At 36.8% G+C, this 25132-nt stretch overlaps 2 protein-coding genes across 8 annotated transcripts in view; one reads left to right on the top strand and one right to left on the bottom strand.

Moving 5' to 3' along the window:
- FANCM (FA complementation group M) overlaps positions 1-17393 on the top strand; it is a 70232-nt gene extending 52839 nt beyond the window's left edge. For both annotated transcript variants that reach the window (XM_055291429.2, XM_055291430.2), the window contains 7 exons: positions 336-464; positions 1768-1924; positions 4293-4399; positions 5311-5874; positions 12846-13221; positions 15644-15935; positions 16886-17393. In XM_055291429.2, coding sequence (XP_055147404.1) covers positions 336-464; positions 1768-1924; positions 4293-4399; positions 5311-5874; positions 12846-13221; positions 15644-15935; positions 16886-17024 — 1764 coding nt within the window. In that variant the 3' untranslated portion in view covers positions 17025-17393. The remainder of the gene's footprint in view (positions 1-335; positions 465-1767; positions 1925-4292; positions 4400-5310; positions 5875-12845; positions 13222-15643; positions 15936-16885) is intronic.
- A 2825-nt stretch (positions 17394-20218) lies between these two features.
- MIS18BP1 (MIS18 binding protein 1) overlaps positions 20219-25132 on the bottom strand; it is a 51046-nt gene continuing 46132 nt past the window's right edge. For 4 of the 6 annotated variants that reach the window (XM_063609265.1, XM_055291431.2, XM_055291432.2 and 1 more), the window contains 3 exons: positions 23089-23176; positions 21424-21478; positions 20219-21237 (listed from right to left, as the gene is read on the bottom strand). In XM_063609265.1, coding sequence (XP_063465335.1) covers positions 21134-21237; positions 21424-21478; positions 23089-23176 — 247 coding nt within the window. In that variant the 3' untranslated portion in view covers positions 20219-21133. The remainder of the gene's footprint in view (positions 21238-21423; positions 21479-23088; positions 23177-25132) is intronic. The other 2 variants (XM_055291433.2, XM_063609268.1) reach the window with 1 other exon arrangement.

The following is a 25132-nucleotide window of genomic DNA, read 5'->3' as shown; positions in this document are numbered from 1 at the left end:
GCCCTTGAAGATCTTCTGAAGGAAATACTGTTAAACTAAAAGTATCAGTTTTCTAAGTCACCATAGTGTTTGCAGAAACAATAAAAATAAAAACTAAAAGTATGTTTTCATCAAACATATTTGATATATTGGATGAATACCTATGCTAGTATTACTTATAACCTAATTTAGTATTTTAGCATTTAATATTACCTGTTATTTACTTTTACATTCTTAAGTATTTATAACATTAATATTATGTATTTATAACAAGGCTCTGAGTTGTAAGAGCAATTTTACTCGTCTAGGAAGAAAATATTTTTTTCTTATGCAAGAATTTTGTTGAATTATTATAGTCAGAATTATCATCTAGTGATGAGAGTGAGAATTTTTCCAAACCATGTTTACAATTAGAAGACTTCAAGGTTTGTAAAAGGAATGCCAGAAGAGGCATCAAAGTCCGAAAGAGACAGAGTCACTTAAAGGTAATCTTTTTTTTTAGTTTCTTTAAATATGTATGCATTTTATCAGTAAAGATAATTGGTTTTACATCAATGTAGATTTCTCTATACATTCTCTTTATAGAAAAAAATTTAAGTATTTTGACACCCATTTAGATTTTTTTTATTGGAATTAAATTCAAAGTATAGTTTTTTTTTTGTTTCTCTTTGTGTTTTGATGCTTTATCTTTCAGTGTTGTGTTACTTTGAATGAATACCAAAAAACTCAAGTGTAATGAGAATTTATGTTTCAAATTGAAGAAAATATAGGATTAGAAATTTGAGTTTTAAGATATTTGCTTTTATGATCATTATATTGTTTTTCTTATTTCTGTCCAATTTTCAAATACTTGGAAAATGTTCTCAGTACCTTTCCTTTCTGATTAAGTTCTTTTGTGGTGCAGTAATTTTCTTGAAAGAGCTGGAAGACTCAGGAAATTTTATGCTTATTAAGAAACATCAAGCAGGCTGGGCACGTTCGCTCATGCCTGTAATCCCAGCACTTTGGGAGGCTGAGCCAGGTGGATCACCTGAGATCAGGAGTTTGAGACCAGCCTGGCCAACATGGTGAAACCCTGTCTCTACTAAAAATACAAAAATTAGCTGGGCGTGATGGCACATGCCTGTAATCCCAGCTACTCGGGAGGCTGAGGCAGGAGCATCTCTTGAACCACGAGGTGGAGGTTTCAGTGAGCCGAGATTGCGCCACTGCACTCCAGCCTGGGCAACAAAGTGAGACTCTGTCTCAAAAAAAAAAAAAAAAAAGATCAAGCAAATATACCAACTTTTACTTTATTTTATGACAGAATTATCAGAATTTTTAAATAGATATGTAACTTTATCATTTCTTGGAATTTTCTTTTTTTTTTTAGATGGAGTTTCGCTCTTATTGCCACAGGCTGGAGTGCAGCAGCACCATCTCAGTTCACTGCAACCTCCACCTCCCAGGTTCAAGTGATTCTCCTGCCTCAGCCTCCCGAGTAGCTGGGATTACAGTCATGCGCCACCATGCCCGGCCAATTTTTTTTTTTGTATTTTGTAAAGATGGGGTTTCACCGTGTTAGTCAGGCTGGCCTTGAACTCCTGACCTCAGGTGATCCACCTGCTTCGGCCTCCCATAGTGCTGGGATTCCAGGCATGCATCACCGCACTGGGCCTAGAAATTTTGTTTTTATTATTTTATTAATCTTAAAAGCATTGATAAGAAATCATTTTTCCAGAATTATTTCCAATCATGAAGGAAAATTATTTTCTCAATGATATCTTCATGTTTTCTAATTTGTCTTAGCATGTAGCTAGGAAGTTTTTAGATGATGAAGCAGAACTTTCTGAAGAGGATGCAGAATATGTTTCGTCAGATGAAAATGATGAGTCAGAAAATGAACAAGATTCCTCATTACTTGACTTTTTAAATGATGAAACTCAACTTTCACAGGCTATAAATGGTAAATGTTACAATGATTCTTAAAATTTTTTTCAGTGTTTTTATGTGCTTATATTTAAATATTTTAATCAGTTTTTAATGAAACTAGAGCTTAAAAGTAATTAAATGTGGTCATTTTCATTCAAATTCTATAATACTTGCTTTATTTTAGACTGGTTGTTTATAGGCTTCTGCTAATTTGAATATTTCTCTTCAGATTGACCTGGGTTGCTCAAATGTGAAATGTTCATTTCACAAGTGTTTAGTGCCCACTACATGCCTAGTACTATGTAAGGCATTTAAGAACCATATATGAATGAATAAAATAGACAAAAAATTTCTTCTTATGAAGCCTACATTCAAATGGAAAGAGACAGACAATATATATACTAACTAAATTATTTAGTTTATTGTAAGATAAAAAGTTACAGAAAAATAAAAAAGTTGGATAAGATGAGAAAAATTTGGAGTAACTGGGGTTGAGGGTATAAATAACAGACAAGTTGCCATTTTATTGTATTATTTTTTAATTTTATTTTTTTAGAGACAGAGTCTTACTCTGTTGCCCAGAGTAGGGTGCAGTGGCGCAGTCATAGTTCACTGCAGCCGGGAACTCCTAGGCTCAGGATATTCTCCTGCTTTAGCCTCCTATAGGACTACAGGCGTGTGCCACCATGACCAGTTAATTTTTTTGGCCTTTTTTTAGAGATGTAATCTCACTATGTTGCCCAGGTTGGTCTCCAACTCCAGGCCTCAAGCAATCCTCTCACCTTGGCCTCCCAAAGTACTGGGTCTATAGCTGTGAACCACTGCACTCTGCCTAGCTGTGATTTTAAATAAGGCAATTAGGAATAGGCCTCACTGAGAAGGTGACATCATCAGAGACTAGAAGAAGAGAGATTTAGTGGTGTAGATTGTTAAGACCAACTGAAATACAAAGCTAAATTTATTAAATTTGCCAAGTAAGGGCAGTTTACTTTCAGAAAACAGTGTGCTCGTCCAGTGCTTGAAAAGATCTAACATACAATACATTTAGAGGAGATGGTTCAGACTGGCTGTAACAGAAGTGAGAAATATTCTGATTATATCTCTTCAGTATTCTAATCTTTCACAGATCTCATCATTTATTCCACTTTGGCAGTCTCTGATATTATTTAAAGTGACAAAGTTTCCCGAAGTTTGTGACTTTTAAGAAAAAAGTGTTTAAAGACAATGTTCTAAGTACTGTCCTTAATGCTGATATAATTTGCAGGATAAGGTTTTATGTCCTTGATGTTCATTAACAGAAGTGTTTTGCAGGTTTACAATATAATCCAGTGGAAGAATGTTGATACAAAGACAATAGCCAGTGCAAAGTCCCCGAGTCAGTAGTGTGCCTGGCCTGTTGAAGGAGTAGTGTTGTGACTGGAATGAGGGAAAAGGGAAGGTAGTAGGAAGATCAGAGAAATAGCAGCCAGATCATAATCTGACATAACTTAGTAAAATCTCTCCAGCTTTTGTGTTGAGAATGGCCTATAGGGGAACAGAGGTAGACTGAGACCAGTTAGGAGACTGTTGAGGTCCTCCAATCAAGGAATGCTAGTGGCTTCTACCAAGAGAGTAGCACTGAGGAGAGTGAGGAAGGTTGGATTCTGGATACATAAAGCTGACAGGATTTTCTGATGGATTCGAAAAAAAGGAGGAGTCAGTAGGCTTGAGCAACAAGAAGGACATATTTGCTGTTATGTTATTGGGAAGGCTGCAGATAAAGCAGTTTAGATGGTGATTATAGAGGTTTGAAATTCCATTTTAGACACAGTATGTTTGAACTATGTACAATTTCAAAGCTTTTTTTTTAAAGTACCTCGAAATTCACATTATCTTTTGTTTTTATGTATCATGTCTCAGGTACCTTTCGTTATATTATAACTTTTAAAAATGCTAGGCATAAAAAAAAAAAAAATGTGTTTCCCAGGTTTTGCTTAACTGAAAATTATGAAACATACTTTTTATTGGCTGTGGGTTTTAATGTTTTTAGTGCATATTTGCTTTTCTGGCTAGAGTTCTTATGTTTTTTTGAAACTTCTATAAATCTGGTACAGTTTTAAGGTCTTTGTATACCTTTGTTTTGAAAGAAAAATCGCCGTTTTAATCCTCATTTTCAGAGAGATAGCCAAAGCAGGGAACTTAAGTTGTCCATGCTCACTCAACTAGAAGATCTGATTTCAAAGGCTAAACTCCTAACTTTATGTTTTTGAATAATTGTTTATAGATGTCTTTTAATATTTATTGTCTGTGTAAAATATTTGTACAAGGTTTGAATCAAATTTGAAATAGATTGAAGTTAAATACTTACTGGTTTTCATTTAAGTAATTTTGCTACTTTATCTTAAATTCTTATCTTTACACAGATTCTGAAATGAGAGCTATTTACATGAAATCTTTGCGTAGTCCAATGATGAACAATAAGTACAAAATGATTCATAAGACACCTAAAAACATAAACATTTTCTCACAGGTATGAACTATAGAATATAATGGAGAGTTTCTGGATGGTGATGTTGAAATATGTTCCTGTTAGTGAAGCCTCTATTTTGTTTCTAAAACTGGGCTGTCAGAGCTATTTGAGATAATTTCTGCCCAAAGTCAGGAAGCTTGACTAAATGGATTCTCAAGATCCCTTTTTGGCCCTGTGCAGTGGCTCACGCCTGTAATCCCAGCGCTTTGGGAGGCTGATGCTGGTAGATCACCTGAGGCCAGGAGCTCAAGACCAGCCTGGCCAACATGGTGAAACCCCATCTCTACAAATAATACAAAAATTAGCCAGGCATAGTGGCACATGCCTGTAATCCCAGCTACTTGGGAGGCTGAGGCAGGAGAATTGCTTGAACCCGGGAGGCAGAGGTTGCAATGAGCCAAGATTGCACCATTGCACTCCAGCCTGGGCGACAAGAGCGAAACTGCATCTCAAAAAATAAAAAAGATCCCTTTTTTGTCCTTGGTTGATCCAAATTCATTTTATTTTCATAAAAATGTTATATTCTGAAAATTACAGGCTATGTCACTTACGGATAACATTTTCATATTAGTCGTGTTTCTTTATAAATTGCCATGTTCAGCTTGGTAATGTGTACTCTCTGTACTTCCATTGTGCTTATTATATAGCATTTATCATCTATTATTATTGTTTATTTTGTACCTACCTGTTATTAGCCCTTAAATTTCTAGATGGTAAATCATTCTTTTCCTTTATCCTCAAACTCATTTTCCTCCATAAAGAATGTACTTAGTATATGTTAGTTCTGAGTAAGTGGCTGAATTAATAAAGTAAATTAAACATAATGCAGATTTCATGTGCTTAGAAGTATATTTTAAATACCTGTTAATTGTCTGAAATGAATGTAAAACAGTCTTGTGTTTTTATTGTAGATTCCTGAACAAGATGAAACGTACTTAGAGGATAGTTTTTGTGTTGATGAAGAGGAGTCTTGCAAAGGCCAATCAAGTGAAGAAGAAGTTTGTGTTGATTTTAACTTAATAACTGATGATTGCTTTGCAAATAGGAGTAAAAAGTATAAAACCCGACGTGCAGTAATGCTAAAACAAATGATGGAACAAAATTGTGCCCATTCAAAAAAGAAATTATGCAGAATTATTTTACCAGATGATTCAAGTGAGGAGGAGAACAATGTAAATGATAAAAGAGAATCTAATATTGCGGTTAACCCAAGCACTGTTAAGAAGAACAAACAACAGGACCATTGTTTAAATTCAGTGCCTTCTGGATCTTCTCTGCAGTCCGAGGTGCATTCTAGTCCAAGAGTTAATCCATTAGCAATGCAGAGCAAACAGACATCACTGAATTTAAAGGATACAATTTCCGAAGTCTCGGACTTCAAACCTCAGAATCATAATGAAGTCCAGTCTACCACACCACCCTTCACTACTGTTGATTCACAGAAAGACTGTAGAAAATTTCCAGTTCCACAGAAGGTATGGATCGAAGAAAGGAAAAATGTCTTTAGATGGTTACCAGAAGGTTTTCTTTTTCTTTCTTGTGTGTGTGTTTTGTATTAAATAACTAGGTAGGATTAAAATTAACAAAAAAATTTTGCAGAAAATGTCTTCAAACAAGAAGACAATACACAAAATTATATGTGCAATTCACAGGATGCTCAGGTTTTAATTTTTTAAATATGTTTATGTTTTGTTAACACTATGTAAAGAAACTTGATAATTTTATTAAAAGGATGTGGGAAAATAGGGCTTTCTGCAAGGCAAAATTAACGGAAATTGTGTGTTCAGAGTTAGTTCCCTGGCCAGGTGCGGTGGCTCATGCCTGTAATCCCAGCACTCTGGGAGGCCGAGGCAGGTGGATCACTTGAGGTCAGGAGTTCAAGACTAGCCTGGCCAACATGATGAAATCCCGTCTCTACTAAAAACACAAAAATCAGCCGGGAGTGGTTGCGTATACCTGTAGTCCCATCTACTTGGGAGGTTGAGGTAGGAGAATTGCTTAAACCCGGGAGGCAGAGGTTGCAGTCAGCCGAGATCGTGCCATTGCACCCTAGCCTGGGTGACAGAGCAAGACTCCATCTCAAAAAAAAAAAAAAAAAAAAGAACTAGAACTAGTTCCCAGATTAACTTCTCTTCTTCTCAGAAGGCTTCGGGTATGCAAGTTTGTTTTTATTTGGTAAAGGAATTTGGGAGTACCACGTCTCAAAAAAAACCCCAAAAAACTAGAACTAGTTCCCAGGTTAACTTTTCTCCTTCTCAGAAGGCTTCGGGTATGTAAGTCTCTTTTTATTGGGTAAAGGAATTTGGGAGTACCAACTGGTTTCCTTCTTAAAGTTTTCTTCCATTTCCTTCCAGAATGGCTGCTAAGTAGTCCAGTTTTACTTTCTCCCTATTGTGCTATTTCTAGAAGAATCACTGTAAAACTGTTTCCCGTTTTTAAGGGTTTATTGTTACAGTAATTTTGCTAAATAGGAGTTAAAGAAATAATAGTAGGAACTATATATATTGATTCATTATTTGCTTAACTAGGAGTGAGACTGAAAATAGACTTACTAAAAATTAATACTTTTTAGAATTGACAAATAATTATATATATTTATCAAGTATAACATGTTTTGAAATATGTATACATTGTGGAATGGCTAGATCCAGCTAATTAACATATGTATTACCTCAAATACTTATCATTTTTTGGTTGAGAACACTTAAGATTTACTATTTCAGTGATTTTCAAGATAAAATACCTTGTAATTAACTATAGTCTTCTTATCTGAAATTTTGTATTATTTGACCCAACACGCTCCGCCCTAACCTTAACCCCCTTACTAACCACTATTCTGCTCTCTGCTTCTGCTTCTCTTTATCCCCAAGATGTTTCATCATACTCTGCCTTAGCCACGTGCTTGACAGTGTCCACACAGTGGTCCTCATATTTGTGTTTCTCGTTGCAAATTGTCCCCAGTTTTTTTTTTTCTTTGTCATAGTTATTTCTTGAAGGCATTGTTAGGAAAAGATTGACTACACTAAGTCTTTTTAATAGACTGGAGAACAAGACAGTACTTAATTTCTTTGAGTTTCAATATCCTCATCTATAGTGTAGAGATTAAAATCCCAGGATGAGTTCCCATTGTGTTGCCTAGGCTGGAGTACAGTGGCTATCCACAGGTGCCATCATAGCTCACTGCTGACTTGAACTCCTGGGCTCATGTGATCCTCCTACCTCAGCCTTCTTAGTAGCTGGGACTATAGACATGCAACACCATGCCTGGCAAGATTATTATTTTTGTATAATTCCTTATAATTGGGGTCTGTTATTTGAGAATTATTGTGTTCCTTTGGAAGTATCTTGTCTTTGCTTTTTCATATATGACATGTCCTTATGTTGATTTCTACACATGTAGTGGGACATTCATCTCATCAAGTTTTATGGAGTAATTTCCCAGGGAAAGACTTATTTGTATCAATGGGTCTTAGGGTGTCAGTTTGGTGGGGTGTGTTGGCCTTGGTTCTAGATGGATACAGTAGTGTAGTTCCTGTGTGGTTTCTTCAGCTGTAATTCACACTAGTGACATTTGCGAGTGTCTCAGTATCCTAGGCTTTTCTCGACAAGGCAGAGTCCCTCCTGACCCTGGGCTAAGCGTATCTGGGCAGTGGAGATGAGGCTACAGAGGCTGGGTGCCTCCACACTGCCCTTCTGGGCATCTCATCACCACAGATGCCTGTTCACCCCCACACCACACTCCAGTGCTCTTTACTTTGAAAAGAAAAATAAGCACTGGTAAGCACTAACACTTTAAGCAATATTTCTACTTTGGTATGTCCTAACTAAAAAATAGATATAGGATATTGATACTTTAAAGAGGACTATGAAAAGGGATCAGTAGGTCTTAATGGAAAAAGTTTTTAAGTTTTCTACTATTATTGAATAAAATTACACATAGTATGATTCTTATGACTTGAAATTAGGAGGGGAAAGAATTTTTTGAGGTAAATTTGAAAAGACATAAAACAGACTACACTGACAAAAATCTTCACAGATTAAAAATACTAATATTTGCATCGTCATGTATATTACAAACAGTATTCCTTGTCTTTTATTTGCTTTTTTGTTTTGTGTTTAGTGTTTCTTGCTATATGAAATATAACTTCTTTATGCAGCCTAGACTTTTTTTTTTGTACTTCCTGACCTTGTTGTCATGTTTAGAAAGCCATACTCTAAGATAACTAAGTACTTCCACTATTTTCTTCTAGTTCTTTAGTGGCCATTTCCTCCTTCATTATATTTATTATTCATTTTTTAAAATTAAATATTAAATATATTTTAGTGATAATTTCTGAATAATTGGGATGTTGATCTTAGTCTAGGATGTTAAAAGATAGAAAGTCCACCTTAAGTTACGATGTGGAAAGGTGGAGGGAGTATTGCTCCCATCCTTACTGTAACAAAGAGCCAGTCATCTGCAAAATCATGTTTTCTTGAAACCATTACAGAGCTAAGGTTGTAGGGCAAACAATTAGGCTGATATTTAAGGAAAAACAGGCCCCTCCAGTGAAAAGCTTGCTCATTCATGGCAATCACTGGACAATATAAAATCTGGTAAAAATAATTCAGCTGACCAGGGGCAGTGGCTTACGCCTATAATCCCAGCACTTTGGGAGGCCGAGGCAGGCGGATCGCTTAAGGTGAGGAGTTTGATACCAGCCTGGCCAACACGGTGAAACTCCGTTACTACTAAAAATACAAAAAATTAGCCAGATGTGGTGGCACATGCCTGTAGCCCCAGCTATTCAGGAGGCTGCGCCAGGAGAATTGCCTGAAGCTGGGAGGGAGAGGTTGCAGTGAGCCAAGATTGCGCCACTGCACTCCAGCCTGTGCATCATAGCGAGACTCCGCCTCAAAAAAAAAGAAAAACAAAACAAAAACAACAAAAAAATTAGTCTGGCATTCTGGTGCATACCTGTAGTCCCAGCTACTCAGCATGCTAAGGTGGAAGGATCACCTGACCCTGGGAGGTTGAGGTTGCAGTGAGCTGTGTTCATGCCACTGCACTCCAGCCTGGGCAACAAAATGAGACTCTGTCTAAAAAAAATATTAAAAAAAAAAATTTCAGCTAAAAGGTTAGTGAATTGCAAAAGGCAATGGACTAGCATGAAAGTTTAGAACCCCTGGGAGTTGTAGACACAATGGGGAATTTATAGCCACTCATGGGGTTTTCTTCTCACACTCATCAGGCATTCACAAAAAAGACTGAGAATGAGAAAAACGCTTTTTCCTAGTACAGTCGTTGGGGAAGAGACAAGCAATTACTGTGGAAAAGGAACCATGCCTCACCTTGTTCCTTCCCTGTTTCCCCTATGGAACAAAAAGCTTTAAGCTACTGGGGGAAGAGCAGCAAACTCTATTGCCCTCAGAGCTTAGGTGACAACCACAGATCAGGAAGGAACCAAGAAAATACCCTCTATAACTGGGAGAAGGGCAGGAAAACATCTTAAGCCTAGACAATTAGAGGTCTCTAATAACTGGGAGGGAGAGTAAGATCACTGAGAAATTCCTACCTTCGAGACCTAGGGACACAAGTCCTGCCCAAGACTGTGGCTGAACCAGGACAACAGAAAACACTAATTCCACACTCCTGGTGCTCCCTCCCACCAGGCTGGCCAACACCAAGTAACTAGAGCAATCTGCTGACGCAAGTGTGGGAAGAGAACATCTTGCCAAATCCAAAGTCATGAAGATTTTCCTTTATGTTTCCTTGTAAGAGTTTTATAGTTTTAATTCTTCAGGGTATACCTTTGATTCATTTTGAGCTAACTTTTGTTAATAATATAAAAGTCCAGCTTTTGTTGTTGGTGGTGCATGGCTATCTTGCTTAAAATCAGTTGACTATATATGTGAGGGTTTATTTCAAGGCTCTCAATTCTTTGGCATATGTCTTTTTCTATGCCAGTACCACACTGTCTTGATTCTTGTAGCTTTATAGAAGTTTTGAAGTTGGTAAGTCTGAGTTTTCTAACTTTGTTTTTTTTTTTTTTTTAAGATTGTTTTAGATATTCAGAGTCCCTTGAAATATATGAAATTTAGTATGAGTTTTCCCATTTCTGCAATGTATGCTTTTGGAATTTTGAAAGAGATTGTGTTGATTATACTACCCATAGATTATTTTGGGTAGTATTGTCATCTTAATAATGTTAAAGTTTTCAATGCATGAAAATGGGATGTCTTTTTATTTATTTTGTTCATGGTCCCAAATTAAAATCTACAAAAGAATTTATATTCAGCAAATTCCAGGCCAGGCATGGTTGCTCACGCCTGTAATCCCAGCACTTTGGGAGGCTGAGGTGGGTGGATCACCTGAGGCCAGGAGCTCAAGACCAGCCTGGCCAACACAGTGAAACCCCATCTCTACTAAAAATATAAAAATTATCCAAGTGTCGTGGCAGGTGCCTGTAATCCCAGCTACTCGGGAGGCTGAGGCAGGAGAATGGCTTGAACCAGGTAGGCAGAGGTTGCAGTGAGCTGAGACTGCACCATTGCACTCCAGCCTGGGTGACAAGAGCAAAACTCTGTCTCAAAACAAAAACAAAAACAAAAACAAATTCCAGTTTTATTTTTGTGTCCTTCACTGTTTCCTTCCTTGTACAAAGGTAATAATTAAAAATATCTATATACTTCGGTTTGTTTATACATTGTTTGAAATATATAATTAGATACTTTTATATTTTTAATCTTCCTTAGATAAGTAGTAAAATACAATACATACTTTATCCCATCTTGATTTTTTTTTTACTTAAAACTGTATCCTCAGGTTTACTCAGTAGTAATATACAGATATGTATTCCTCCTCACTTTGTGCAGCTGCATACACCATTGTATGATTATGTAATAATTTATTCAACATTTCCATATTGATGCATATGTGGGTTGTTTCTCATCTTTCGTTCTTATAATAAATAGCCATGTTTGTATCCTCTTAAATGTTGCTGGTGTAACTTTGGGATTAATTTCTTGGAGCTGCTGTAAAAAGTAAATGCATATGTAATGTTGCCAGATATTGCTAACTTCTCTATAGGTTGTACCTTTTTTTTTTTTTTTTTTTTTTTTTTGAGGCAGAGTCTCGCTCTGTCGCCCAGGCTGGAGTGCAGTGGTGTGATCTCGGCTCACTGCAAACTCCGCCTCCCACGCCCAGATCATTTTTGTATTTTTAGTAGAGACGGAGTTTCACCATGTTGGCCAGGCTGGTCTCTAACTCCTGACCTCAAGTGATCCACTCGTCTCAGCCACCCAAAGTGCTGGGATTACAGGTGTGAGCCACTGCTGTATCATATTTTTATTACTACCAGCACTGTAAAAGAATTTCTGATTTCTCCAGAACCTCATTAACAGAGAATATTGTCAACCTAGTGAGAGATGGCATGTCATATAGTTTCAAATTGGTGTTTTTCTTTCCATAGCAAAGTTGAAAGCATCTTTTTTCTTTCAGTTTCATACATTCATATAGCTCGTAAGAGCCATTTGCATTTCTTTTTTGAGAGCACATTTTATTGCTTAAGGTTTTTGTGGATCACACAGGTATCATATATTCTGGCTACAAGCCTACATGAGGGCTGGAGGGCCAGTGTGTAGATACCAATTCTGAGATTTTCCCTCTCTACCAGATACTAACATTGAGAACTACTTTTTCCTTTCTGCTTTTATGGAGTAGATTTATTTTTTATTTGCGCTTATAATAAACGTTTAACCATTTTTGGGGACAGAGGTTCGGACATCTAGCACTGATGTTTCCCATGCCCTGTGCCTCTGCGAAAAGAGGAGCTCATGGTTCACAGGATTTGGCAGGTTACTTTGGAAAGGAAAGCTGGGTATGTTCTGGCTTAAGTGACTGCCACAATTCTCACTTCCATGTTGTTTTTGACCTCGGTGTATTCCTTACTTTCTGGTCAGACCAGTTATGTATTTCTAAATATTTTTTACAAACATGTTAGTTTTTTAAAACTTAACGGGTTTAGTTGTTTTCAGCTGGAGATGCTTTCTGGTTATCTAATCTTCCTATTATTTTTCAAAAATATCTTGTCTAGTTTCCTTATTCTTCACGATGAACTCTAATCTGCTGTAAGGTTATTTCACCTTCCATTCATTTGTTTTTTTTCTCTAGGCTAAAAATTATAATTTTCTTTTTTAACACTTATTTCCTTTCCTGTTCATTTTTAGACTTTCTGCTATTTCTTTACATCCTATTGTTCTTAGCTTTTGTTGTTAATTGTAGCTTTACAGTTTTTTGAGGTGTAATTGTAGTGACTTATGTGTTCCTTCATTTATTGTCACTTTGGTCAAATTGAAGGAAGAAAACTGGACATTCTCCGTAAAGAGAATCAACTTCAGGTGTGAGACGTTTATGGCACTTTTATGTATTTAACCTGAATGTGACCAGTGTTTTCCACTTTTTCAGGATGGTAGTGCTTTGGAGGATTCTAGCACTTCAGGAGCATCCTGTTCCAACTCAAGACCACATTTAGCTGGGACACATACTTCTCTTAGACTTCCACAGGAAGGAAAAGGAACGTGTATTCTTGTAGGTAGTCATGAAATCACTTCTGGATTAGAAGTAATTTCTTCCCTGAGAGCAATTCATGGGTTGCAAGTAGAAGTTTGTCCTCTTAATGGCTGTGATTACATCGTGAGTAACCGCATGGTGGTGGAAAGGAGGTCTCAATCTGAGATGTTAAATAGTGTCAATAAGAGCAAGTTCATTGAGCAGATCCAGCACCTGCAGAGTATGTTTGAAAGAATATGTGTGATTGTGGAAAAGGACAGAGAAAAAACAGGTATGTATTTTTAAATATCTTTGTTTATAAGACTGTAAAGGAACTTTACGGTTAACTTAGTTTATTCTTCTATTATTACGATGTGGGAAACTCTTAAAATATAAACACCTGACTGGTGAATGTCATTTCATATTTTCATACAACCATAATGGCTTTCATTAGTCATTGTATTTAAATGCAGCTTATGAGAACTGAAGGGTTGGAAATCAAAGGCAAGTCTGCCAAACATAAGACTTTTTCAGGAACCCACAAAGAATGAGGGCCTTACCTAAGGCAGCAATGGGGAGGAGAAGTAGTATTCGGGAGATGTTTAAGGAGTCAGGATTAGCAAGAGTTGGTGGGAGGAGTTGAGAATTACTGAGTTGACCAACTTCTTGGTTATTGGGCAGTTAAGTAGTGGTACTGTTTATTGCGATTATGAATATAAGGGAAGCAACAGATACGAGGGACAAGGGAAGTTCAATTTTGAACACGTTAAGATCGAGTTCTCAGTGAGTCACTGAAGTGGGTGCCTAGGATGCATTTGGAAGTTCAGGACTGGAGCTTCAGGTAGAAGATTTCTGCAGTAATTATTTAATTGTATGGCGAGCCCTCAAGAACAGTAAAAAGATCATGAGATGTGGAATCAGAAGACACACCGATTACTGGTTTCTCTATGTGACATTGCATTGACAAATCACTCCCTCTGAGGAACTGATAATACACTTGTTCTACTCATCTTGTGATATTATGAGAGCTAGGTAAAATCATGTAGGTGAAAGCCACTGCAGAAGAATCGAAGAATTATACTTTTGGTAATAGTGTAGTTTATGTAAAACATTGGTGTGGGAATTGGGCAGCCTTTTCATCCCCATTTTGTCATTGGTGAACCGTGTGGCCTTAGATAAGTCATTTTATCTTTTGGTTTTTTTTTGTTTTTGTTTTTGTTTTTTTGTTTTTTTTTTTTTGAGACGGAGTCTCGCTCTGTCGCCCAGGCCGGAGTGCGGTGGTGCAATCTCGGCTCACTGCAAGCTCCGCCTCCCGGGTTCACGCCATTCTCCTGCCTCAGCCTCTCCGAGTAGCTGGGACTACAGGCGCCCGCCACTATGCCTGGCTAATTTTTTTGTATTTTTAGTAGAGACGGGGTTTCACCGTGGTCTCGATCTCCTGACCTCGTGATCCACCCGCCTCGGCCTCCCAAAGTGCTGGGATTACAAGCGTGAGCCACCGCGCCTGGCCTTTATCTTTTGGTTACCCAATTTTTTTTTTCTGTTTTTTTCTGAGACAGAATCTCACTCTGTCGCCCAGGCTGGAGTGCAGTGGCACGATCTCGGCTCACTGCAACCTCCGCCTCCCGGGTTCAAGCAATTCTTCTGTCTCAGCCTCCTGAGTAGCTGGGATTACAGGCATGTGCCACCATGCCCAGCTAATTTTTGTATTTTTAGTAGAGACGGTGTTTCACCATGTTGGTCAGGCTGGTCTCGAACTCCTGAACTCAGGTGAACTGCCTGCCTCGGCCTTCCAAAGTGCTGGAATTACAGGCATGAACCACCATGCCCAGCCTTTTTTTTTTTTTTTGAGATGGAGTCTTGCTCTGTGGCCCAGGCTGGAGTGCAGTGGTGCAATCTCGGCTCACTGCAACCTCTGCCTCCTGGGTTCAAGTGATTCTCCTGCCTCAGCCTCCTGAGTAGCTGGGACTACAGGCACACGCCACCACGCTCAGCTAATTTTTTTAAATATTTTTTGTAGAGACGAGGTTTCACCATGTTGGCCAGGTTGGTCTCGATCTCTTGACCTCGTCATCTGCCTGCCTCAGCCTCCCAAAGTGCTGGGATTACATGTTTGAGCCACCAGCCTTCTTTTTAATTTGAAAAGTCAGGGATAAAGGAAATAGATTTGGAATAGACAGGAAGGTAACATGGCAAAGGTTATAGAAAAGTATCGGGGGCCATAATAGGGAATACCAATAAAAGGATTTAAGTAGAATATGGAATAGAAAGTGAACAAGAAAGGGTAGGGAAGTAATTGGCAAGATGACGTTAAAATGGACGTACAGGGTATTTGTTGAGTTATTCTTTGGAATAAATAACTAAGATAATTTTATATCACTTAAACTAGTACTTAATGCTCCCTTCATCAGAGCTAGAATGAAAAATTAGAGATGAGTAACACAGTCTTGGCCTTCAGGAGTGAATTATCTAGGAATATAAGCTCTTCCTTATTCACCTTTCTATGTTGATTCCAGCTCAAGGCGCTCATAGTTATCCCTATTTTCTTTCTCAGATATTTGAGAAACGTTAGTTGTAGGGTTTTTCATTAGCAGAATGTGGCACTAGTTTGCTCAGTGGTGTAGATCTTGGGATTTTAGTAAAATAAAGTATATTAATGATTCTACTTAATATTAGTTACTGAAGTTTCCCTTTCCCTAAATATAAATATTTAGGAGACACATCAAGGACGTTTAGGAGAACAAAGAGCTATGACAGCCTGCTGACTACCTTAATTGGCGCTGGAATCCGAATTCTTTTCAGTTCCTGCCAAGAAGAAACTGCAGATTTGCTAAAGGAACTGTCTTTAGTGGAACAAAGAAAGAATGTTGGTATTCATGTTCCAACAGTGGTGAATAGTAATAAAAGTGAGGCACTCCAGTTTTATTTAAGTATTCCCAATATAAGTTATATAACTGCATTAAATATGTGTCACCAGTTTTCATCTGTGAAAAGGATGGCTAACAGGTATGTCTGTTGTAATATTTTTAAATGATTACTTTTAAAAGATTCTTAAAAGCATTCCATAGAAGTTTAATGTTAAAAAAATTTAAGCAGCATCGTGCTTGTTAGATTATTTTATTCAGTACACATTTTTTGCCTGCCAACATATATTAGTTACTGTGTGAAGCTACGGGACATTAATCGAAAAAATAAAAAAGAAAAAATAGATGTAGGGATTTCCTTTGAGAAGTTTAGAGCTCTGTGGAGAGACAATAAATAGCAGTTACATTTGACCTTGCAATCTGACATTTCTGGGCTGTTCAGTTCTGTAACAAGAAAAATGAGTATTTTACTAGTTGTGATCACTATATTGCTTGAAGAGGGAGATTTTAGAATGTAGTTCATTTTAATTAAAGGCCTACATCAGATACTGTCTTAGCTCATGCTGCAATGATAAAATACCACAAACTGGGTAATTTATAAACAACAGAAATGTATTTCTGCCAGTTCTGGATACTGCAAGTCTGAGATCATAGCTGGGTTCTGGAGAGAGCTTTCTACTGAGTCACAGACTACTGCCGTCTCATCGTGTCCTCACATGGCAGAGATAGAGCTAGCTAGCTCTTTGAGCTCTTCTTAAAAGTGCACGAGGATATCCACCTTTATCAACTAATTCTCAAAGTTGCCACTTCCAAATACCATCACATTGGGATTACGGCTTCAACATATGAATTTTGGGCAACACAAAAACATTCAGTTCATTGAAGATGTTGAAATTGTTATTCTAGATAATTTTAAGGAAAGGAAACAAGTAGCTGTTTTATCCAAACTAATGTTCAAGACATATCAGCTGGACGGATGCTTGAGATGATTTCCTTAAAGGCTCCTGTGTTTGGTGTTCTTTAGGTTTAAATATTAAATTTTATAAAAGCCAAAAGTTCTAGTGTAATGATTTTGTCTTATTTATTTTTCAGCTCACTTCAAGAAATCTCCATGTATGCACAAGTAACTCATGAGAAGGCTGAGGAGATCTATAGATATATTCACTATGTATTTGACATACAAATGTTACCAAATGATCTTAACCAAGATAGACTGAAATCTGATGCATAATCAAGCTGCACAAGATGGGGTTTTGAAAGACCTCTCACGATATTAAATGCACTTCAATAATCATTGCTGTTTTGTGATTATGTTTATTTGTAAATAAGAGAATATTTTATTTAAATATTTTATGTTGTATACATTTTTATTGATATAGATTATATAAATTATTTAAAAAGAAAAATCTGATGTTCAGTGATCATTTTGACTAGATTATGAAACTAATTTTTTTATTAAATAAAGCAAGGTTTATTAAAAGTGTTACTAAGGATAGTTTAAGAAAGTAAAAGCTAAGCTAGAGGTATACTTTGGAATGTTTCCCGAAATTAAAGGTGCACTGTTGTGATAAATAGTAAAGTTGACATGTCTATGACTACAGCCAACTTGTTGATTTTCTATGTGTAGATAGTATACTTTAAGTGTACTGATTCTAAATACATGTACTTGGTAAGGTGTGGGTGATGGGTGGGTTGTGAGATCAATGACCCAATAACTAGGAAAGTAGAAAACTTAATGTTTGTCTGACCAAAGGTGTGTCCCAGTTATGTACTGTCAAATCTATTAATATGAACTCTGACATGGTTTGGCTGTGTCCCCAACCAAAATCTCATCTTGACTTGTAATCTGAATTATAATCCCCATATGGTGGGGAGGGACCTCCTGGAACGTGATTAGATCATGGGGGCAGTTCCCCCATGCTGTTCTAGTGATAGTTCTCAGAGGATCTGATGGTTTTATAAGCTTTTCCTCTGTTCACTCTGCAGTTCTCTCGCCTACTGCCATGTGGAAAAGGAAACGTTTGCCTCCCCTCCACCATGATTGTAAGTTCCTGAGGCCTCCTCAGCCATGCAGGACTGTGAGTCAAACATCTTTTCCTTATAAATTACCCAGTCTTGGGTTATTTCTTCATAGCAGTGTGAGAATGGACTAATACAAAGTCCCAGCTACATTACTCTTTTTTGTTGCTGAAATATATTCAAAGTGGTATATTGGTTTGGACTTAGAAGTTTCTTTTTAACATAAATTACTGAATGCAGGCCCATTATGTTGACCCCATTATATTTACCGTTTTGATCCATTCTGTTGTCTGTGATGGCATTAAGAAGGCTTTGCTTGGGGCCGGGTGCCGTGGCTCACGCCTGTAATCCCAGCACTTGGGGAGGCTGAGGCGGGCGGATCACGAGGTCAGGAGATCAAGAGCATCCTGGCTGACACGATGAAACCCCGTCCCGTCTCTACTAAAAATATAAAAACATTAGCCGGGCGTGGTGGCGGGCACCTGTAGTCCCAGCGGGAGGCTGAGGCAGGAGAATGGCGTGAACCCGGGAGGCGGAGCTTCCAGTGAGCTGAGATCGCGCCACTGCACTCCAGCTTGGGCGATAGAGCCAGACTCTATCTCAAAAACAAAACAAAAACACAAACAAAAAAAGAAGGCTTTGCTTGTATCTGCAATATATATGACATCTTTTTTCTAGTCAGTCTAATACTAAAGCAGCCTTTAATTATGTGAGTCCTTTATTCTCGGCCTCATTTTTACCCCTATTACATCGTTGGGTAGTTGAACCAGCCTCACCGCAGAGCTCTCCTCACCTTAAATCTGGCAGGGACTTCAGAGCTCATGTAATTCAAATCACTTCTCTTTCCTTTCTTACCAAATGATAAAAGTGATGCCCAGAAACAAGTGACTTATTCAAGTTTAGACTGGCAAATCTAGAAGCAGAACCCAGAAACTAGGTATCATTCTCTTTCACTCTATGGTGTTGATAAAAGGGGACAAAAAAGTTAACTCTAATTGTTTAGCTCCTTTGAGATAGTATCAACTCTCAATTTGTACGAAAGCAGCTGACTTCTTATCTATGCTGCTCAATAATTCTGTCAAAACCACAGAGGAAACACTGTAAGTTATTGCCTAGTGTGCAGTTATCAATTTATTATAACTGGACTTTTAATTTCTCCTTTAGTAGTGAGCACAATGCTAAGCTGTGACAGGAGAAAAGGAGCCTCTTTCTCATTCCACTGTGCTACATCTTCATGCATCACGCTCCTGCTACATTGTCTGTCAGCAGGGCCTGTGGGTAGGGACATCTGGTGGTGCTTTGCCCCAGCTGCATGCCAGAATCATGCAGTCCCTCAACAACCTCACACAGAGATACCACCACATGCTCAGACTCAGCTGTGTGTGCACCCATCAGATAAAAAGAAATTACGTAAATTAACATGGTGTAACAGACATAACCTAGGGGATTTCATTTATTTATGCTTGCTGTATGGAGAGCTCTATCCATATTTAGGCTTGCAATAGCCTCCTCCTATACCCTCATTGGCAGCCATTAACCATTGATTATCCATCTTATTATTTAAGTCCTTAAGGTCTTTTTTCTTTTCCACTTTTAAGTCTCCTTTGGGGGTTACTTACCTTAAACCTTATTATTAGTTCATCTTATGACCTGATAGAAATAGGACAAACCAGGTACCTGGCAGGTGGGATACCTTAGAATAGGGAAGGCGCTGAAGTTCTGATAGGGATATATGGGCAGTAGGGGTCAGACTCTTGGTTTGAGTCAAGTTTATGCCATTTCAATTACCTTTTTACTTTTTGTTAAGGGATTTAACCACCTTCTTAACTCCTAAAACACTATCCATTAACTAACTTCAAGCAGTATAGCATTAAATCAAATATTGGCAACTCAAGTTCTACAACAGCATTTATTTTGGCCACTCCAAAATAACCCTTTATTTTGATCCATCCTATATCCACCAAGGGTCTTTATGGCAGAAATAATCATGGTAGTTCAAACAATTATCTTAGTCCAGTTGCACTGTTCTTTTTACAGTGTTTCCATGAGTCCTATAATTATATAACTGCTGATTATTACTATTTTATTTACTTATTTATTTTAAAAGAAGGAGTCTTTCTGTTGCCCAGGCTGGGGTGCAGTGGCTAGTTGCAGGCATGATCATAGCACACTTCAGCCTTGAGCTCCTGGGCTCAAGCTATCCTCCTTCCTCAGCCTCCCAGGTAGGTGAGACTACAAATATATGACACCATGCCTGCTCTGACTAAAACACTTAAGAAACAAGAAAATGTTATTAATCATTTTTTTTTTTTTGAGGAAACTTAAACAGGACCAGTCGTGATTTGTTTTTATTTCTATCAATCATCCAGTAATTAGTAACAAACAAAAAACAAGAAATAAACACTATAAAAGCAAACTAACTTTATTTGAATAATCTAAATAGAGAACAAGGTAGGTGAATGTGTAGCCAGAGGGAAAATAAATATCTTATGTCAAGTTTCAAAACATAACAAGTGAAAATAAGTTTATTTCTAAAAGAAATTTCAGTGAAAGAAAAAGGATGTTTATTATGACATAATATATTGATTCCTAATGGTGGATCTATTAACTGTTTGTCTAATCTAGTCAAAATATTTAAGCTGTTTCTGCATTATGTAAATAAGGCTTAAAAATTAGAGAACAAAATCTGTTCTCTAATTTTACCTAGTAAAATAATGGCAAAGCAATAAACTAAATTTACATAGGTTTCATAGATATGCCTATCACAAGTTTAAAATAAAAACAATCAGGAGAGAAGCATGTCAACAATGTGTAATTTAATTCCAACAATGTGTAATTTAAACATTAGGCTTGGATAACAACTGGTAACAAATCCTACTCTGGCTTGGATAATAACTGGCAACAAATGCTAACTTAAAAGTTTTCATGAATTCAATAGCTACCAATACAACCTCTGTCATCCTCACCTTCTCTTACTTAAATGGTAGCAAAATTTTCTTGAAATAAAAAAAAATGTTTGGGAAATGATTTTCTTAAAGTAAACAGACTTGGATGCTTATTAAAAAATTATCTATATATATTTTAATATGGAAAAACAAATTTACAGATATCTACACGAGCAAAAACAATTTTCTTTACATTTTTAGTAAGCTGCAGCAATGAGGATATTTTACTTTGAACACAAACACAGGAAACCTTCAAAAAAGTCCACATTTTCAAAGGAAGCTACTTTACAAAGAAAATACATGTACTCCAGTTGAAAATACAAACACACTGTCTGCTTTATGGTAAAAATCCCAGGAATCATATTTCCTCATTTTACTATGCAGAATCAGAGTTTGAAAAATAATAATCTTTCTCTTCTTCATCTAAAGATTCCACAGCATTAGTGAAAAGTTTTCCAATACCAGAGTTTTCTCCTAAATCTGTAAACAGAAGTTTAATAAAAAGATAATAAATTTCTAAAAGTACTTTCAATAAAACTGAAAAAAACTATAAGGAATAAAATGCTAAGTGTGTCCACTTGAGAGCAATTAATTTTAATACCATTTAAATAAAGAACCTACCTTATAATAGAACTGAGCCACAAAAGAAAGCTGTAAGTATATTACCTGTGTTAAACGGGGTTTTCCTTCTTGGTGTTGGAGTTGAGAAATCAGTTTCAACCTATAAAAGAATTACTATTAATAGCTAAATGGTACCTCTTGGTGAAGTCTACCTCAAATCTAGACAAAATTAAGCATGCTTATCCCCAGATTACTTTGAACATATGCCTATAACAACATTTAATCACATTATAATTATTTGTAAAATGCCTAATTCTCTTTTGGGTTTATCCAGGGCAAGAACCATGACTTACTCAATGTTGTTTCCCAGTGCTGGCAAACACTACTCTAAGAAATTATTATCAACTAATGCTATAGCAGTTAAAGGATAGTCTATGGGCCTCCAAAAGTTGCCAAAATGTACTAAGTAATTAAGTAATGAATATACTGGTTTAGTAAACTTACAATATAAACACAATTTATCACGATTATGTATAGTAATTATAATTACAATACTATACTATTACAGTAATTACTATACAGAATATTAATTACTGTATTACTTTTACCTACAGTCTGTTGTTATAACAGTACAATGTTTTGTAATAGCAGAATCTTAATTCTCTGTACTTGAAATTCTTGGCTAAAATGGTAATGTAAATGGCAAGTTTGAAGTACATGCTCACACACATTACAATGCTTATCAATTGGCCATGGCTGGCAATCCTTAAAAATCTTTTAAAAATAAAAAGTAACAGAACAGAAAATATAGTAGCCCCTATACTAAGAGTAAGTACTGTTTTAAGAAATTTTTGAGATACAAATTCATGCTCACAGACTGTGATATAAATGTATCTTCTTCCTGAGATGAGGTAAAACACTGCATTATATCATTTAGACCTCAAAATCATTTGGTAACATAAATCAATATAATCATGATCCCCATTGTCATACGACACATGAATAAAATGGTATTAGAAAGCTCAAGTAACTTGCTCAGTGTCATAAAGCAAGGGACTCAAGGAGGTTCTCATAAGTTACCATTCTCCAAGATTAGCTACTTACTTTGAGGAAATTTGAGATGAAATACTTTTTCCAGAATCCTAGTACTTATATATGATAATCAGTTATTGCAATTAAAATCAGAAAATTAAAAATTTAAAAAGTAATTCAAGGGGATAAAGGACTGTCCTAATCTTTTCTCTAAGGGATATAGATCATTCTATTAAGGCATCTTTCAGTTAAAAATTTTTCTGCAGTTGGATTTTAAATGTTTGTTAGAATGTAAAAAAATAAAAAATAAATAAAATTAAGTAGCTAAATCTGAAAAACACCTGAAACCATTTTAAAGCTACATAGAATTTGATGAAATTTCTTACTTTATGAGAATTGTGACTCAGTCTGAATTATTCTTCAATCCTTTGAACGGACATGCTTTTGTGTTTTGCCTGAAATATCCTTCCCAGACCTGTGTATATTTTTCCCACCCTTCATTTCCCAAAAATCAAAGTTTTTACCCATTTTCCCCTTGCTCCAATGTTTCAGTCAATGCGATGCCATCTGTAATCCTACAGTACTTATGTGCTTACCTCATTCATGGCTTCATTATTATAACTTGTTACATTATAATCATCTCAGGGACAGGGACTGTTACATCACTTATAACTACCACAGTTTATCACATATTAAAGTTGTTTCATAGATATGTGTTGGATAAAGAACAATACTTACTAATTTTTTCTTGATGTTGCCCCAGACAATACCACCATTACTTTTATGATACTTTTGCATACGAAAAACATATTTATCACAATCATTCCTGTTTGAATACGAAATAATTTTAAGTCAACAATATTTTAAAGTCAACTTAATAATTTTAAGTTAACTGTCATACTTTTAACCACAGGTTGAACAATTGCCTAAATTAATTTCAAATGTATTTCTTTTTTGAAACAGGGTCTCACTCTGTCGCCCAGGTTGGAGTGCAGTAACATAATGGCTCACTGCAGCCTCAACCTCCTGGGCTCAAGCGATCCTCCCAACTCAGCCTCCCAAGTAGCTTGGACTACAGGCATGCACCATCACGCCTGGCTAATCTTTGTATTTTTCTTAAGAGACAGGGTTTCGCCACATTGCCCAGGCTGGTCTCAAACTACTGAGCTCATCAAGCAATCTGCCCTCTTGGGCCTCCCAAAGTGTTGGGATGACAGGCATGAGCCACCACACCCGACCTCAAATGTATTTCCATCTTTAAAAAGCACATTGTGTATTTTAAAGAGGACAATAAAATGTGCCTATGGAGATGGACAAAATGCTTAAATCAAACATTTTAAAGGAAATACTGAATAAGACTATTTTGGGAAATTACGCTTTGCTTACCGTTCATTGTACCGTCTATGCCCTTTCCGGTATCTTGCTGCCTCTCTTGGTTTTCCAAAACTCCCACTGAGACTTCTTGTCCTTGGACTCCCTTTTGCTATATACCATTATCTCTCCTGTTCACTTCCTTCCCTATCCTAATTGAATCTCAGTTTATTCACTTTAAAGATATGCCTGGTGACTGACGACTCTCAATTTTTCCAACTGTGCTAGGTTTCCAATCCAGCTCATCAAGACTTTTTATTTCTACAAAATTGTATCTTTCTTGAATTCCCCAAACCAACCACCAAATTTTTTTTCTTTATTTCATTTCCTTTACCTTATCTCTTCCCTTACAAGTAAATATGCTTGACTCATAACTGAAGAGATTAAAAGCCAAGTAGAATGGTTTGTTTTTAATTCCCTAAACCCACCATTCCTAATCCCACTTATGACAGTAAATACCAGCTGAACACCCATTTCTATACTCTCTCTTGGCTCTAAGATCTTACATACCTGAGTATCCTCTGTTCTTTATGACTATTTGGGAACAACCTTAAAGGCATGACATGAAGACATGTGACTGTATTAAGATATTTATCTGAATCAAACACTGCTGTGTAGCAATGAATAAACCTTGTCAGTTGTTAGCAAACTGCTTAACAAATGAACAGGTGCGATCCCAGCACTTTGGGAGGCTGAGCCTGGTGGATTACCTGAGGTCAGGAGTTCAAGACCAGCCTGGGCAACATGGTGAAACCCCATCTCTACTAAAAATACAAAAATTAGCTGGGCATGGTGGCATGCGCCTGTAATCCCTGCTACTTGGGAGGCTGAGGCACGAGAATTGCCTGAACCCGGTAGATGGAGGTGGTAGTGAGCCGAGATTGCGCCACTGCTCTTCAACCTGAGCAACTGCATCTCAAAAACAAACAAAAAACAAATGAACAGGCCTAGCCAGTTGTTCAGAATCAGCAACTGGTTAAGTCTATTGTCAAACAGATGTCTTTGAAGACAAAGTTTTTCACTTCTGAAGTGATATAACTGTTTGATTACTTAAAACTGTTATGAAAAGTACGTCAATTACTAGAGCTAGTAAAGTCAAAGAGAGTGAAGAAGCCTAAGAAAATCATTTTTTTAAGAAAAAAGTATTAGACGATATAGATGCATAACATAAATGAATCTGTCAGATTTCCTTAATTGTAAAAGGGATATAAATGGACAGAAAATATCCCCCAAAACAAAAAACAAAAACCTACAACCCACACTGGTGTCATTCTACAACCTAGAAATAATGGCTGGTGATGTGTAAGTTAAGAAATTTCCTTCCTTATGAATTTGTTACATAAAACTGAGATCATGTTGAATGTAGTTTTCCTAGCTTCTAAAAACTACTATCCACTGGACATTTTTCTGT

Source organism: Symphalangus syndactylus, chromosome 9 (assembly GCF_028878055.3).
Source record: "Symphalangus syndactylus isolate Jambi chromosome 9, NHGRI_mSymSyn1-v2.1_pri, whole genome shotgun sequence".
NCBI classification, from domain to species: Eukaryota; Metazoa; Chordata; class Mammalia; order Primates; family Hylobatidae; genus Symphalangus; species Symphalangus syndactylus.
Note: the sequence above shows the minus strand (reverse complement) of the source record. Positions and strands in the feature narration are given on the sequence as shown.